At 50.9% G+C, this 17,413-nt stretch overlaps 1 protein-coding gene across 1 annotated transcript in view; it reads left to right on the top strand.

Annotated features, from left to right (window-relative positions):
• LOC116938838 (integrin alpha-8-like) overlaps nt 1-17,413 on the top strand; it is a 135,639-nt gene that overhangs the window by 29,579 nt on the left and 88,647 nt on the right. The window contains exons 7-12 of the mRNA XM_032946541.2: nt 3,729-3,854; nt 11,173-11,217; nt 12,957-13,000; nt 13,352-13,408; nt 15,197-15,249; nt 17,032-17,237. Coding sequence (XP_032802432.2) covers nt 3,729-3,854; nt 11,173-11,217; nt 12,957-13,000; nt 13,352-13,408; nt 15,197-15,249; nt 17,032-17,237 — 531 coding nt within the window. The remainder of the gene's footprint in view (nt 1-3,728; nt 3,855-11,172; nt 11,218-12,956; nt 13,001-13,351; nt 13,409-15,196; nt 15,250-17,031; nt 17,238-17,413) is intronic.

The following is a 17,413-nucleotide window of genomic DNA, read 5'->3' as shown; positions in this document are numbered from 1 at the left end:
AGTAGCTACACATGTAGTAGCTACACATGTAGTAGCTACACATGTAGTAGCTACACATGTAGTAGCTACACATGTAGTAGCTACGGGCACCGCACTTTCAAGGGCCCCGCGCTAAATTCTTTCAAGCTATCAATTCCGGTTCAGTGATTCTGCACTTGCTCTATTACTATAGTACTATACCGCCTTCGACTTTTATGAGCGACTGGGTGTTTAAGGTTAGCGATTTGTCGTATCATCTGGCTGTATAGCAAATAAAAAACTACAATTACTTTGCTATGCAAGTTAAATATTAGTGTTTTAATGTTTATGTATTTAAAAAATATAATAAGGGCCCCTTTATAGCATATGCTACAGGCCCCGCACTAGCTTAACCCGGCACTGCGTATATATTCACAGCCACGGTGGCTACGTTGGTGGCGTGGCCACGTGCGCGCTTCTCTCCGCAGCTCGAGGCGTGCTCGCGACATTACTCATCGCCGGACGGCTACCGTCGTAAAGAACCGGGTCCTAAACGTTGCCAACATTAAACTTAACTTGGCGATGAGGACGCATTCACCCCCAATGGGCGGTGGCCAGGGCGGCTCGTAGGGTAAACGCCACTGACTCTTTGGTTTTTTCGTAGAAATAAGAAATAATAATAAAAAAATACAATTACATAATAGCATACGACGTTTCGATTGCAACGCAAGCAGTCATCGTCAGGTATAGAAGAGCTAAATTTAAGAGAGAGAGGAAACAGAGAGATGGAGAAGCACATCAAATTGAACAAGATTGCTTGCGTTGCAATCGAAACGTCGTATGCTATTATGTAATTTTATTTTATTATATTTTCTTATTTCTACGTGACTTTACCGAAAAAACCAAAGAGTAATTCCTGCAGTCACGAAAGCTCCAAATCAAGTTAAACGCCACTGAGTTAACCACCGCTGAGAGCTATGAGTTAAATTCAGGCAATGAGCCATGATGATGACGACTTCTTGTTGATGGAGCACCCTCCTTTACGCCGGCACGTCTTAGCACCTTATACACGAGAAGCGACTTACATCGCATCTCATCTCATACGATGGAAGGGGCACCCCCAGTGACAGCTGCCCCTGTGTGGCACAAGGTGACCTGGCACTTGGCCTGCTTGCAGGCGTTAGTCTGCCAGAAAGGAGCGATGGTGGCGAAGACGGCAATCGACGAGGCAGTGTTCCTTGGAACAAGAGGCCACAGTGCTCCAGGTTGTTGTTTGTGGGTGTTCATATTCCCTGACGCCCTCCGTGTATCATCCAGGACAGATGTCAAGACGATCATGTTATATTTCGATTTAAAGCTTTCGTGACTGCAATGATTCATCTTCTTTGGTTCTTTCGGTAAAGTCACGTAGAATGAGAATAAAATAATAAATTGATAAAATAAAATAACACAATAATATTCTCATTCTACGTGACTTTATCGAAAGAACCAAAGAAGATCATGTTATACTTTATTGTACTTTATATTGCTTCGTGTTCTTCATTGCAAGGCCCGCGAGCCACTGGCTGCCCCTGGTGGCCTTTAATGCCGTCCCTGACGTGCGCCCCCAACAATACACAACAAGTGAACACCACCCTCATCATCATCATCGTCATCGTGCTGCTGCTGTCAAACCCCAACTGTTTGAAATGCGTGGCGACCCTCACACTTGATGCTGTCTCATCGGCGAAAGTTGCCCTCCTCTGAAAATTAGCCAAGGACACCGATATTAAGTATATCAATTCGCAGCAATGGCAGAGAGGCATTCATTTATTGTCAACTTGATGACAGGTCAAGAGAGACTCGCGTAGCTCAGCTGACGATCACAGACATTCGTCTTATTTCCACCACTCTCCTCATCACCACGACATCTCCTCGGATCGTCAGCTCCGCCGTGGGGCGTAAATAACCGGCCCTGTCCATCTTTGTGGTCAGACCTCGCTGTCCAAACGCAACCAAACAAGCACGGCGAATATTGCCGCAAACACGTGGACGGTTCTTTTGGAGAGAGGGAGAGAGAGAGAGAGAAAAAAAACCCCACCGTGGTTTCGCCGTAGACTGCGTCTCCCTTCCATGCCTTGCCCGTGGTTTCTCTCGCGGCTAGCAACGCTCTACTTATGAGTAGAAGAAGCATTGTCACAATCAGTGGGGGTTGTGATTCGGTTCAAGAATCAATGCTTGTTCTTGTTGCGGCACGCGTACGGTGGCTTCAGGGATCCAGGATGTACTGGGGGCTAACACGTGTCCCTTGGCGGCGTTTGTTAGCATCCCCATGACAAACAGGGATCCCTTGCACAAGGTAACCTGCCCCGAAACGGCGCCTGTGCCCGCAGCCCACACGCTGCCTACTGACTAAAGGAGATATTTTACTCTCGTTATAATGCTTATTATAACACGGTACTGATTGTTAGTGTTGTTGTTGTTGTTGTTCTGGTGCGTGAGGGGCAGTGATCATTTCCATTTACGGACTTTCAGCCAGTGGCTGCAATTTGACAATCGCCCTCGGTGATTAAAAAAACAGTAAGAAGCTGCCCCTGCATCGTTTGTTCTCCTGCTGGTCGCACAGCGCGTGGCACGCACCGCACTACCAGCGGGCGGCATGCACCGCACTACCAGCACGTGGCACGCACCGCACTACCAGCGGGCGACATGCACCGCACTACCAGCGGGTGGCACGCACCGCACTACCAGCGGGTGGCACGCACCGCACTACCAGCGGGTGGCACGCACCGCACTACCAGCGGGTGGCGAATACTATCTTGAACTGGTCCCTGGCCTCCTGCTCTAGGCCGACTCGGATTAAAAACGAGAGCCTGGTGCGGTGTGTATGGTCTGTGTGGTGTGTGTGTGTGGTGTGTGTGGTGTGTGTGGTGTGTGGTGTGTGTGGTGTGTGCGGTGTGTGTGGTGTGTGCGGTGTGTGTGGTGTGTGTGGTGTGTGGTGTGTGCGGTGTATGTGGTGTGAGTGGTGTGTGTGGTGTGTGTGGTGTGTGCGGTGTGGGCGGTGTGTGTGTGGTGTGTGCGGTGTGTGCGGTGTGTGTGGTGTGAGTGGTGTGTGTGGTGTGTGTGGTGTGTGCGGTGTGTGTGGTGTGCGGCGTGTGTGGTGTGTGTGTGGTGTGTGTGGTGTGTGTGTGGTGTGTGCGGTGTGTGTGGTGTGTGCGGTGTGTGTGGTGTGTGTGGTGTGTGTGTGTGGTGTGTGCGGTGTGTGTGTGGTGTGTGTGGTGTGTGCGGTGTGTGTGGTGGGTGTGGTGTGTGCGGTGTGTGTGGTGTGTGTGGTGTGTGTGGTGTGTGGTGTTCGTGTGGTGTGTGTGTGTGGTGTGTGTGTGTGGTGTGTGCGGTGTGTGCGGTGTGTGTGGTGTGTGCGGTGTGTGTGGTGTGTGTGGTGTGTGTGTGGTGTGTGTGGTGTGTGCGGTGTGTGTGGTGTGTGCGGTGTGTGTGGTGTGTGCTGTCTGTGTGGTGTGTGCGGGGTAAACATCAGCGCCTGGGGAGGCAAAGGCCGACCGGCCGGCCGGGGGTGGTGCTGGCCAGACAATGGCCCTCGTTTCTTTCCCGTGTCGGCCTTAATTAGTTGCTGGTTAACGGTACAGCACTTGCCCCTACCAGTCTGCGGAGGCTACCTGGGGGTGTTGGTGTGGAGGGGGGGAGACCCTTTGTCTTTGTTTCTAGTTCCTCGTGGGAGATGTCCCCCGGGGCCGTTTGAACCGACGGTGGCGATTGTTGTCGGCCGTGTTCAGGGCAGCTGATCGCGGCCCCACTGCACGCGGTCCTGGGCAGCCACAACGAGACGTACATCAACCAGGCGGTGCAGGGGGAGACGCAGAGCCGGGCGCGGCAGTCCTCGCACGACGACAGCTACATGGGTGAGTGTCGCGGTGTGACGGTGTGACGGACCCCCACACGGGTGAGTGTGACGACCCCACACGTCGCCTGCCCACGTGGGGTCGTTTCCCTTCCATCCAGACAAACAGAATTACAGCTAATTGGCGTCTTGGACACTCCGAGTTAGCGTAACGCATGGCCAGGCCACTGCAAGCCTACAGGCAGCGCCTCTGCATTCATCACAACGGCCGAGACCTTCTGTTTACGGACAACGGTGATGGATACATTAGGCGAGGGAGATTAACGATAGTAATGAGTACGGGGCCCAATGTTATCGAGACTTATTTGGATCGCAGGCTTTTTAAGTGGTCGCTCCAAAGGAACCAAAAAGGAATGTCCTTTTTGAAACATGTGGTGCCATTAAATGCGTCCCTGCCCTCGTGGCCTCGGCGGTCGCGATTAGTAAATTCAACAAACAATCTTCCCCCCTTTCCGCTGTTTCTGCTTTCTGCATGCTTGCTCTTAAACAACGGCCATTCATCTGTAAAATAAACCGACAAACTCCGGTAGGTGATCATGCGCGCCGCTATGCTCGTGTTCTTTTTTTAATCTGCAAACTCCCGGTGAAGAAGCGGAGATACAAGGACTCCTCTATTTACGAACGAGTTAGGTTCCCAGAGGTCTGTTCGTAAGTCGATGTATTCGTAATTCCAACTTTACTCATGTCGATTCCAAACGTGCTGTACGGAATGTACACTAAACACTTCAAAAGTTGTATAATCTCCTGTAGATTTAGATGCCACTGGTTCTTCACGTTCTGCAGATGTAGATGCCACTGGTTCTTCACGTTCTGTAGATGTAGATGTCACTGGTTCTTCACGTTCTGCAGATGTAGATGCCACTGGTTCTTCGTGTTCTGCAGATGTAGATGCCACTGGTTCTTCACGTTCTGCAGATGTAGATGCCACTGGTTCTTCACGTTTTGTAGATGTAGATGCCACTGGTTCTTCACTTTCTGCAGATGTAGATGCCACTGGTTCTTCACGTTTTGCAGATGTAGATGCCACTTGTTCTTCACGTTCTGCAGATGTAGATGCCACTGGTTGTTCACGTTCTACAGATGTAGATGCCACTGGTTCTTCACGTTCTGCAGATGTAGATGCCACTGGTTCTTCGCGTTCTGCAGATGTAGATGCCACTGGTTCTTTGTGTTCTGCAGATGTAGATGCCACTGGTTCTTCACGTTCTGCAGATGTAGATGCCACTGGTTCTTCGTGTTCTGCAGATGTAGATGCCACTGGTTCTTCACGTTCTGCAGATGTAGATGCCACTGGTTCCTCACGTTCTGCAGATGTAGATGCCATCACCGCTATCTATTGCGCGGCGGTTGAACTTACGACTCTCGGCCCGAAACAGGCAACTGGACGTATGGGACAGGCTTGTCCGTATCTCCGAAAGTTCGTAAGTCGAGTGTTCGTAAGTAGAGGAGTGCTTGTATTGTGTTGCACACGGAGTGCGGGAGGGAAGACGCCCGCTTCAGGCTGGCGGTGAGAATCTTTCTCATTGCTGGACGACTGAGCCAACGCCCACCGGGAGGCGGAGGCTCAGACTGCCACCGATGGAACTCTAAGCGACGACAAGGAAATGCAATTGAGATTATTGATAACCAAATGACAAGAATTTCCACTTTGAAGCAGAAACGTTTAGGCTCAAGGTATTGTTGCCCGATTGGTGGTGGTGCAGTCGTAAACACTTATGCCTCAAAGCAAGAAGGGTTTCCTGGGTTCAATTCCCGATCAGGGTACATTTCTGAGTGGAGTTTGTATGTTCTCTCTCCCCCTGTACTCCCTGGGGTTTCCTCCCATAGCTAATGCAGGACCCGGAGAAAAACCCACGCGACCACAGGGAGAGAGAGAGAGAGACACCGCAAACTCCAAATATGCAGCAGGCGTTCAGGGTCGGGATCGGACCCATGGCCTCCTGTACATTAGGCGAGGTAGTTAACGTCTCGCCACCGCGGCACCCACAACGCCTGCCCGCTTAACAATGAGCGCTCGGAGCGGCGGCCGTGCTTCTGCGCCGACCAAACAGAGGCCACCATTATAGAGCAGGCCGACAAACAGGCCGCCCTCTCGCTCAGGGGGCCCGGCGGCGCGGCCCCTCAGCTGCCGCCGCCGCCGCGGATGTAAAGGATGAACGCCTCCTGACAGCGAGGCGAACGAACATTGTTGCCGCTGATCAATGGCCAGTGTGACACGTCGGTTCGGGTTCATTTATTCCTAACCATTGGGTATAACTTGCCGAGAGCCTGCTTAGCCTATTTGGACAACAAGGCTCTCTTGAAGCCGCGCCAGGGATAAGGGTTCGGTGTTGGTGATGGGGCCAGACTCCCAAGGGCCTCGACGCTCGCACGGTTGTCGGGGGGTGGGGGGAGGGGGTGGTTGTTCATCGCCATTGACGGCAGCTCTGAGCCAGTGATGAAAATTACACATTCCTATGGCGGGGTGTCAAATGTTTCCCACAATGTCCGAACTGGCCGATACTAAAGTTACGTAGCAGGGAGGTGACACTCGTGTCTCGCAGCAAGAAGGGCCTGGGTTCGATTTCTGATTCGTATACAAGAATCATGAAACATGTTGACGATAGCATTCTGGGAGAGCCCATTCACTGCTTTTTATTTCGTTCAATCCTAACACAGATTTGGGGTGGAGTGAAAAGATTTGTTTAAATTGATATGATTACATTTTATGACGATGCCCCAAATTTCATTTTCATGTAGTCCATCGTTGTGAACATAATTGTCGCTAGCATCCCTGAAGTGCGCTGTTTCCTCTCTCTCCCTCACGGTGCTCTTACTGAGGGTGTAGACCGTTTATTCTATCTTTGGACGCATGCAGGGAGTTTTGTAATCAAGAAGGGCCTGGGTTGGATTCAGGACCTGGGCGCCTATCTATGTGAAATTTGTATATTCTCTCTCCCCCTGTTCTGCGTGGGTTTCCTCCCGGTTCTCCAGATTCCTACCATAGCTAATACAACACACAATGTAACTGAACTGGTACTAACGAAAATATGACGATGCTGAAAATGTACACTGCAAATTTCCCAAATGGTATTGACCAAAACATCCCAATTTCTGAAAAAAATTACCTGCACATTACTCAATTGGGATCACACACAACAACATCCACCCCGCGGCTACGATCACTCTGGCAGGACCCTCCTGTGAAAAAGTCCTGAGACTCACCGAGGAGTTTCTGAGTGTAACCGAGTGGAGTAATCGTAGGGAAAGTAAATTGGCAGTAACGATCGAGAGAACGGTGCGAGTTCAGAACCACAATTGGGTGCCAACTCGGCCCTTCAAACATCCGGGGGTCCGTAAAATGAGTACCACTTCGTGGGAAGTTAACAGAAGTTACCCTACGGATAGACTCACGCCCGCCATAGGGAATGTGGATTTTCCAACATTGGCTCAGGGGCTATAAACAAGCAATGAGCACCACGTGATGGTTCATTTGAGCAGAAAATGAGCTGCCTTTAAAAAAAAATGCCATCACAGTTAAGCTGTACTCGCGTCTATCGTAAAATATGAAGTAGTTGGATATGAGATATATCTAAGGGACCCAGAAAGTCTTTACTAGGAAGCAGCACAGCTTCATCACGCGCAGTTGACTTGTGCAGACGTTTCATGCACGCAGCCCAAGGTGCCGTTTGTCGCGTGCACCGCGCAGCGACTCCCGAAGAGGCAGACAGGAGGCAGGGCCATCGATATTCCCGTGGCCTCCTCAACAGAGCCCATCCCTACGTCTGCACAAGCAGCAGCAGCAGCACCAGGAGGAGCGATGAATGTTTTGACTGCTTTATCATCTTTCCTTAAACATGTCTCGCACGTTTTTGGCCGGGGGGGGGGGGTATGCCGCGTGTTTTCGCGTGCGCCTCATTGCTCGGCTCCACCGTCGGCTTTCTGTGGGGAGAGCGAGAATCCACTTGGTCTTTAAATTGCCACAGCGCTCGTTTTGTTTCTTCCAGGGAGTATACAAGGCAATGTGACGTTGCCAATACGGTAACTGTGTTGGAGATCCAGACGGTGATATTGATTTCTATGAGTAGAGATGGGGATGTTCAGACGAGGGGTGTCGGCGTCGACCAGTGGTTCTTCTTAACCTGGCGTGCACGCACCCCCTGGGGGTGCGAGATGCCCTTTTCTGGGGGTGCGAGACATGCCCAGATGTTTTAAGAAGCTAAATCACAGAAACACAAATGAAGCACGGGCACGCAAACACAACGACTTCGTTTCATCAAACCTGCGTGTTAACATTGTGCCTTTATAAACCATCGCGAACCAAAGGGGCACGAGGCTGCTGGCAAAGGTTAAGAACCACTGGCGCAGAGACAATCGTTGACACTGCAGTGCTCATCACGGCACGTGTTGAAGCAGCGGCCAATGGACAGCCTCTGCGCACGTGGCGCGTGCAATGCCCACGCTCCGCCTGCTCTCCGCACGTGTACGGGCTTAGCCGTCCCATGCTCCAACAAGCGTGGCGTGGGTCGGGGGTGGGGCAGTGCTTATTTCCGTTGTTGGTTCCGAGCGATTGGTGCCGACTGCGTACGTTATACGTTGAGAGCGAGTCCTTGGTGGAGATGGCCACTGCAGGGGTCACCGGTTCGTGAAGGGCGTTCGCTCGCTTCGCTCAGAGTCTCAAGGTCCATCTCGTTGTCGCAGCAGACGTGAGCGCCGCTTATTGAACCAGCCACGCGACGACGACGGAGTGCCGAGGCGACTCCACTCGGGCGGTTTGAGTTTGTGGTCTTGCGACCCGTGGTCTCACGATCACGCTGCTCCACTCCATGAGCTACACCCTGGCCGCAAGGCTGCGCAGGGCACGACTGTGCACGCACGATACAGTACCGTCTACTTTACTCGATAGTTTACTGCCGTGGCCTTATAAATTGAATGTTTATATGAAGCTAACGTTTTGGGCAATTGCCAGGGGAGGAAGAGACTTTGCCCAAAAATGTTATTCAGTTACAGGGCAGCGCAGTGATGATGGTGGTGGTAATGGGTTTTCAGCCTGCGCTTCCACATCACTGCCAACGCGGCCGTGCGCGCTTCGTTTGAGGCGTCTGGTTTTGCGCACACACGAGCGTGGAGCGCAAAAGCCAGGTCAGTGTAGAAGATATATGGATGTATGTTGAACTTCTTTCGTATTGTACGTAGCCAACCGTGCCAATCAGGGTTTCCGAGGGAAGGACAACAAACCAAACACAAAAGGCAGTTCTCTAAAGAAATGAGTTTTCAGTCTAGATTGAAAAGTGCATAGCTCCAGTGGAATCCTAATATTGGAAGGATAAACTAAACGGTGGGGATAAGCCAAATAATTATCTATTTTGGTCGGCGCATCTTCACGTATGAAAAGCAAAACTTAACAATGCACGCCAGGTCTACGTGGGGGCAATGATACCTATTATTATTATTGCACTCAGATGTCAACTGGAAAATGAATTGCGATACGCGTCGGTGTCTGAGCCGTGAAGGAGCGGCCGCGAAAATGGCCAAACCACATGCGCCAACCTTCTGAGTCGGCTGACAGCGCAACTCCAACACCCAGCCACCCCCACCCCCCGCACTCACCGCGGTCCAGGCGGCGGCACGGAGAGTGGAACGTGAATATGATCCCTCTCTTGGTTTCCTGCCCTAACTTCGAGAGAGGAGCCATTGGGCCCCTTTGTGTGTGCGCACGTTGAGCGAGCCCCGAGGACTAAACGCTCACTTCCCGCACGAGCAAATTGCGGACCCCGTGTCTTTGCGCGCGCAACGCCCGGGATGGGAGTCGCGCGCAGCCTCGTGCGGGGAAATCCTTGCACCGCCTTGGGACGTGCAGGCTGCCCAGACGGTGGTGCAGTATGTACTGGATTTTGTACAAGGCTAACAACAAATTAAATTCAGCATTCACGAATGAAATAACTTTTCACTTGAATCTCTGGAGGTCCTCCAGCTGGCGGAAGCCCCTGGACAGCAGCCCCTGAAGCCTCCCGTGCCTTGATCCGGCCCTGACGCGTTCGCTGATCTTCTGTCACACCGTGCATAACCAGCCTCGCTCATCGGAGGTGCCGGGGGGAAGGACAACAAAAATAGAATCACGTGAAGTTCGTTCTAAAGAAATTAGTTTGTCAATCTAGACGATGATTTAGCAGTGCGCAGCTCCAGTGGCTTCCCGATATCGGAAGGAAGGGCGTTGCGGGCGGCCGCAGAAGCGCGTCAGAAAGTCCTCGCGTGTAGTCCTGTGGTCGTAAGGATGGGGGCACACGCACCGGACGGGGGGAGAGGGGTGTGATTACAGCCGAGTAACCGGGGGATGGAGCGGTCTCCTCGGGTGTTTTACGTCGTTGTGTTCGTGTATCCCGGCATTGCCAGTCTCAAGAAAGGTCGACTCGTCAATCGCCAGCGAAACGTCGTGAACTCTATTCGCAAATGTTGTGCGTTTGCTCTCCGACACACCGGTGGTACTGAAGTGGTCACTCGTTGTTGGCACGTTTTGTCCCGCGTGACAAACCTCGCGAACTGGCTGTGTCAGGTGGAATGTGGGTTCTTTACGACACATTTATACTTACGCGATCTAAACCCAACGAAATACTTTATTTTCAAGAAACGTGGGCGTTCGCAAACAAGCGAGATGATAAAAGTTGGCCGCCCTGATCACGCCCCTCCACTTGGGATGTATGGAGGTTTCGTTTCTAAAAGAGGCCGCAACTGTCCATGTACGCCGCTCGCAGTCGACTCCCGTGCTGTCACCCAGAGGGGCCCCAACCCCCAGGCGTGCTGCACCGCCGCCGCCCCTCAGTGCTCCTTGTCCTCGCTCCCCTTCTCCTGTGAGCTTCGCAAGAGCCGCACATCCTCAGCCAACGCTGATCTTGTCAGAAAGACTCCCCCCCCCCCTCCTCCTTACCCTATCGCGTATCCCTACATTCAGTTGCCCCGATTGGAGTGCAACTACCAAAGGCAGGGCAGCCTCCCAGAGGCAACGAGGACTTACAGCAGGGCTCTGGGAATTGGTGACATCGCAACTGTGACCTCGGGGCAGATGGATCTCCAGTCGGTTCAATGAATACCACAAACCCTCCTCGGAGAGGATTGGATAATGTGCCGCTTGCAACCACGACTACTGATAAGATTCTATCGGCCCTGGGCTCATCCAATACAGACGCTGATTGCAGAGATTTGCACCGCGGCCTCCATTCCTTAAATTCGCTTGAACGTCACTTAAGTGCGCTGTCCATAAATAATGCAGATGCCATAAATGCCTCTAAATGTGGCTCCCTCGTTGGTCGATGCAGTGTTCATAACGTTTCCTTTTTACACAGGGTACTCTGTGGCTGTTGGAGAATTTACTGGTGATTTGAAGCAAGGTAATTGCACCGCCGCTGCTGACATATATGTCCATATTTATATAAGGTATTCATGTCTGTTATATTCTTTGCACTGGACATTCTTTCTCTGCACAAAAGTAAACGTAAAAGTCAGTTCTACTTTTAAATGTGGCCCGGGGATAAGCACACGATTTGGTTTGAAAGTGGTCAGCGCACACCAAAAACACACCCACCCACCATAAAGCAGAGTACACAGTCTGATTAGCTCCGTAATGGCTGTAAGGGAATCACAGCGGTAGCCGCATGCCTCCCGCGACAGAGCTGATTTTACAAACCACGTGACACTGTGCAGAGTCCTAGCCCCACTACTCTGTTGCTGCCACAGCTTAGGTTTGAGAAACGCACGTGTTCAACCCGTGAATTCACTGAGATGGTATGCCCTTCCAGTTTCTTAAATACGCTCACCTCTGTCCACCGGGCAGTATAAATGGTAACACCACAGTCCGTCGATAAAGTGTGGGTAGTCCCACCTCTTACAGGACATCTGGCCACCGCGGAAGAGTAGACAAAGTACCGTCGAGAGTGGCTGTCTAAGAACCTCATCGAGTGGAGGCCCTTCTGCCGGCGTGAATAAACAACGGCGGGGCTGCACATTACCTTTTATTTCCTGACTTTGTGGAAGTCTGGGTAAAAAGGTGAATAAATAAACGCGCAGGTTAGGGTCTGTTTCACTCCCACCTATACCGTGAAACGACATTCAGCTTCGTCGGCCTGATGGCCTTCTGGAACAATTTCGATTTAAAGCTTTCGTGACTGCAGGGATTCATATTCTTGGTTCTTTCGGTAAAGTCTGGAACAATGTTTGCCCATCAGGAGTACTATCTAACGCAGGCAAACGCTGCACTTGTTTGTACTTCATGAGTCTCATCAGCGTGGTGTAGCTGATGTCCTAGGTTTGCCTGTTTAAGCAAATACTGCTGGGAAGCACTGTCTGAGATGGATCCATTGGCTGATGAACCTGAATGGATTTTCATTTCAGTGGTGAAGCGGACATTTATTTATGGTTTCACGTTTCCAGTTTGAGAATTATAAAGTTTTCCTATAGGATTTTGGCTGATTAATGGACATTAAATGGTATTTATATTGATCAACTAAAATATGTTATGTTACTCTTTTTAGAAATGTAATTACTGCCAAAATGAAAATACTGTAATATCATTTCAGAATATCTGCAATCTTTAACAAAATCTGCGGTATTCAATTTTACTGTACATTCCAAGCGTGGTTCTCAGCATGGTCCCATAATTTAATGACGTCAGATTTGCATTTTGGGTGGCAGGGTGGTGACAGGGTGGTGGCATGGTGGTAACATACGCGCCTCACACCAAGAAGGACTTGGGTTCGATTTCTGACCCTGACGCCTTTCTGTGTGGAGTTTGTATGTTCTCCTCCTGCTCTGCATGGATTTACTCCGGCTTCTCCAGTTCCCTACCAAAGTTTAAAATAAAAACGTAGAAATGTAACTGATATTGGGCAAAACATGTCAATACTGAAAATGTATCCGAAAACAATAACATAAATTGGTATATCACAAAGAAGCATCGCTCCCTCTTGCACAAACTTGGCAGGACCCTCCTGAAACTAAAAGTCTTGAGACTCAGTGAGGCTTTTCACGTTCAGGGCAACACAGCGTTAAGCTGAGCATTCGGCCTGAGGTCTCTAGACGGATCTGGCTAACGACTCTGCACCGATGTCCCTCCCTATCCCTGGCCTCGCAGAGTACGTGGCAGGAGTTCCCAAGGGGTTCCGCTCCGTGGGATATGTAAGTATCCCGTGCCGCTGGCCGGCCTTGGATCTTCACGTTGCTGAAGGAGTCGGCAGCGTTGCTTCCACCGTTGCTGTTAACATGCACAATGACGTCTCGAGACGCCGTGCCAATAGGGAGTGGACATCAACGTAAGGGGATAGGGGGGGTTGGGAACTTAAGTAAATTTGCAGTTGGTGCCTACAGCCAGCTGCGCCGTACGCACCAGACGCAGTGACAACGAACGTGGAACAAATGCTGAAAGGCATGGGCACCACCGACAATGCCGTCACCGATGCTTCATAGCCACTGCGCTGGGCACATTTGACGGTTTAATGCTCACCCTTTTTCTATTCTTCATTTGTCCAGGTAGCGATCCTGGAAGCGGACAACATGACCTCCGTGCATAACTTCAGCGGCGAGCAGGTGAGACGCGTAGGAGTCAGAGAGACCCCACGATGTGACCACGTCCTCGCGGTGACGAGATATTAACTCCCTCGCCTGCTATGCAGGTGCTTGTGGGTTTGATCCCTACCTTGACGATTCCTGTATATTTGGAGCTTGCGTTCTCTCCCCGTGGTCGCGTGGATTTTTTTATCCGGGTTCTCCGTTTTTTCCCTCCACAATCAGAAGCAATATCACGCGTTTCGAGTATTTGGCTGCTAAAAATGTCCACGTGACGATAAGCCCACTTCCTTGAGCTATCATTTGTGATAACCAGGTCGCTTTTGAAAAAGGAGCTGTGTTGCTCAGTGAAAGCCTTACCTCTTACAAATAAAAAAAAGTTTTAGTTTAATCCCAACAGTCGCCACTGCTGCTTTCCGACAACAGCTGTGCTGCTGCTGCTGATGTTGTTTGTCAGAGTGCTCTTGTGTGCACGCCACCACGTGGGTGACTGCGTCCGGCATGGCTGTGCTAAAAGCAATCCATCCGAGCTCTTCGTCTATTCAGAGGGCAGCTGGGCTGGCCCCGTGGTCAAAGGTTTAATTCCCGCTTGCTGCCTTGGCGATCGTAGTGGGCGGCTAATAAAGCCGCCTGTTCGCTACGACGATGGCGGTAGACGGAGGCGGATAGTGAAACTTCCCAGGGGGGATGGACAGCGGTCCTGAAATTTCAAGCTTTTTAAATAGGGCCCCCTGCATTAATCAAGAACAACACTCAATCAATACAATTTCGGTGGTAAATATCAATAAAACACCATTTTGTGGGGGGGGGGGGGGGGGGGAGGGGGCCGGTGGGGGGTGGGAGAGAGGGGGAATGAGGGGTGGGGGAGTGAAATCACTGCCACATTGCTAACGTTGAGTCTCGAGATTCCGTGACATCAGACCCGGTGCTGCCATCACGACCCAGACCCTCCATCTCAAACTGACCGTTCATTCATCAACATCCTCCGCCAATCCTGCCGCACCTTCACAGGCCTCTCTGGCAAATGCAGTGACGTTCTCACAGAAGTAGCATTAATGACTTTATTGTGATTACACGGTATCTTTTTTTAATGCATTGTCATGAAAGAACCCATCATACAAAGTCGATTTCAAAAAGAGGGGAGGGGAAAAATAGCAGATGATGCGTAACAAGCTCAATGTAATGCACTCTCAACATTCGGGATCGAACGAGGGCGTCTGGCCTCGCTGCATTACAATCGTGAGCAGTATCAGTTTTCGCGCTATCTTAACGTTAAATGCCAGTTGGTGACCTAACTATGTAATTGGTATTGACCAAGAATCCCGGTGGTAATAAAATACCTGCAAATTACTCCATTGGGATCACACACAGCAGCGACATCGCCAACCTACTGTGAAGCCCTCTGAAACAGCCCCGAGTCTCGGCGAGGCTTTCCTGGGTAACCGAACGTGACGGCAAGTACGTACGTTGGACCTCTTTTGCACCGTACACAGCCAAACAGTGCTAATCGGAGGTGCGGTGGAGGGACAACAGACTAAACACAAAAAGCAGTATTCTATGGGTCTGTCGATAAAGCCACGTAAGATAATAAAACAAAATATCACGACGTTTCGATCGCAACAAAAGCAATCGTCTTCACCTGGTGGCTTTACCGAAAGAGCCACAGAATATGCATTCCTGCAGTCACGAAAGCTTTAAGTCAAGACAAAAAAAACAGTTCGGCGCTGTGAGCGTGCGACCCGCAGCGAGCATCGCTCGTCCGTCCGCGTCGCTGCTCAGCCACGCTCGTTCCGTCCCTCTCCCCTGCAGATGGCCTCCTACTTCGGCTTCGCCGTGGCGGTCACGGACGTCAATGGTGACCGGTGAGTACGGCTGCAGCGAGCGGGTGGACGGTGGCCACCCAACGGCGCCCCCCATTTATACTCGAAGGTCGTGGCCTTAAGATTCTGGATGGGGATGCGTTTTATTTTTTTTAATATCTTTTTTCTTTTTTAAAGAGGAGTTCACGATGTCGTTTGGAAGCATTGCGATTGATCCGTTTAATTTTCGAAGCGTGTTTTATTATTATTGTTTATTTGTTGAAGAATACAGAGGGAATATCGCACAGGAGGAAGGAACAACGGGCAACGTTTGAACAGGCCGGGAGTAACGCGCCCTCATAAGCAGGGAACCGATCGAGGGCATCCGAGCTCACTGCCCTACCGCGCTAGGGGTAACGATCAGGGGCATTGTGATTAAGGGGGCAGGGAGGATAATGGGAGAAAGGGGAGGGGAAGGAGGAACAATGTAACCAAACAGAACCCAATATAAAATTGCATAAGCGATTGATAAGTTTTAATAATGTTTAACGTTTAGCACCAGCGAGCCCAAATCCGGTACAGTTCAACCGAGAGGGCATCGACTACACACTTTAGTGGCACGCAGTGACAGACATTTTTTACTCAAATAATTAATTCCACGCGGTGTTTTCCTGTAATATTGACATATTTTGACGGTAAGATATATGAAACGTCATTTTAAGACATGTACCGTTTTCCCTGTGTTTAATAACGATACATTCCAGGGATTGGCAGCTCAGATAAGATCCAATGAACCCACTGGGGTGATATCAATCCCACTTGGATCTCATCTGATGCTTTTCATGGTCGATCTAATCACCTGATCCAATCTGCATTTTTTGTTTTACAAAATCAATTTAAATCAATGTCCATTACGACACCCGCTAGCATCGATAAATGTGGTGATAAAAATGGAATTGGAGATTTAAAAAACAGATAATGGTATTTTGATGGTAAAATCAATCTTTGGGTGGCTGCGGGAGTTTTTCACAGGATTGGTAATGTTAATATCAATCTAAAATAAGCTAATTATAATTCCTATCTTAATTATCTGGACTCTGCAGGACCTCCATTGCATGTGTTTAGTTTGTTGTCCTTCGCCCGCACCGCAGTTTAGTGCGGTTGGCTATGTACGGTGTGAAAGATGTTCAACATACACACACATTACACCTGCATGTCTCCCGCATCCCCTGTCTCCTCTCCCCAGCTACCCCCTGAGAATTCTCACTCACAAACTCCAGATGATCCCAAATGCCTCCTTCACTAATTCCAGATGATCCCAAACCCCTCATTCACAAACTCCTGATGATCTCAAATCCCTCATTCACAAACTCCAGATGATCCCAAATCCCTCATTCACAAACTCCAGATGATCCCAAATGCCTCATTCACAAATCCCAGATGATCCCAAATGCCTCATTCACAAACCCCAGATGATCCCAAATGCCTCATTCACAAACGCCAGATGATCTCAAAGGCTGTGCCAAACTTCTCACCCTGGACCCGTAAATTAGAGCACCTCAGTCATGAATTTTACTAAAGTGTAGCCTTAGCTGTGTGCTATCCCACAGGCGTCATGCGTGTGAGCATGTGTGGCTGTGTGTGCTTTGTGACTTTGAGCGTGTGTGAGTGTGTGTGACTGTGTGGCTGTGTGTCGCTGTGAGCGCATATGGCTGTGTGTGGTTGTGTGTGTGGCTGTGCGTGTGGCTGTGCGTGAGGCTGTGTGTGGCTGTCCGTGTGGCTGTGGGTATGGCTGTGCGTGTGGCTGTGTGTAGCTGTGTGTGGCTGTTCGTGTCTCCGCGGCAGGCTGGACGACGTGCTGGTGGGAGCGCCGCTCTTCATGCGCCGCGTGTCCGAGAGCTCGCTGCGCGAGGTCGGCCGCCTCTACGCATTCCTGCAGGAGCGGCCGCTCTCCTTCCGCGAGCCGCAGACCTTCGACGGCCCCCACACCTACACGCGCTTCGGCAGCGCCATCGCCCCGCTGGGCGACCTGGACCAGGACGGCTATAACGGTACCCGGGGACACCACGACCGCATGCACTGCTTGCGCTCGGCGGGGGTGGTGGAGAGAGATGAGGAGGAGGGTCCCCGTGGGCGAGGAGCTCGGCCTGCGGGAGGGCGCCACGAACCAGTGTCGCCGAGAAGCTGGGTCTCAGTCAGGGGCCTCGGTCGGACTTGGAGCAATGTT

The sequence above is a fragment of the Petromyzon marinus genome, chromosome 4, assembly GCF_048934315.1.
Source record: "Petromyzon marinus isolate PM22_M1 ecotype Great Lakes invasive population chromosome 4, UKy_Petmar_22M1.pri1.0, whole genome shotgun sequence".
NCBI classification, from domain to species: Eukaryota; Metazoa; Chordata; class Hyperoartia; order Petromyzontiformes; family Petromyzontidae; genus Petromyzon; species Petromyzon marinus.
The sequence above is the reverse complement of the archived record's forward strand: the minus strand, read 5'-3'. Positions and strand labels throughout refer to the sequence as shown.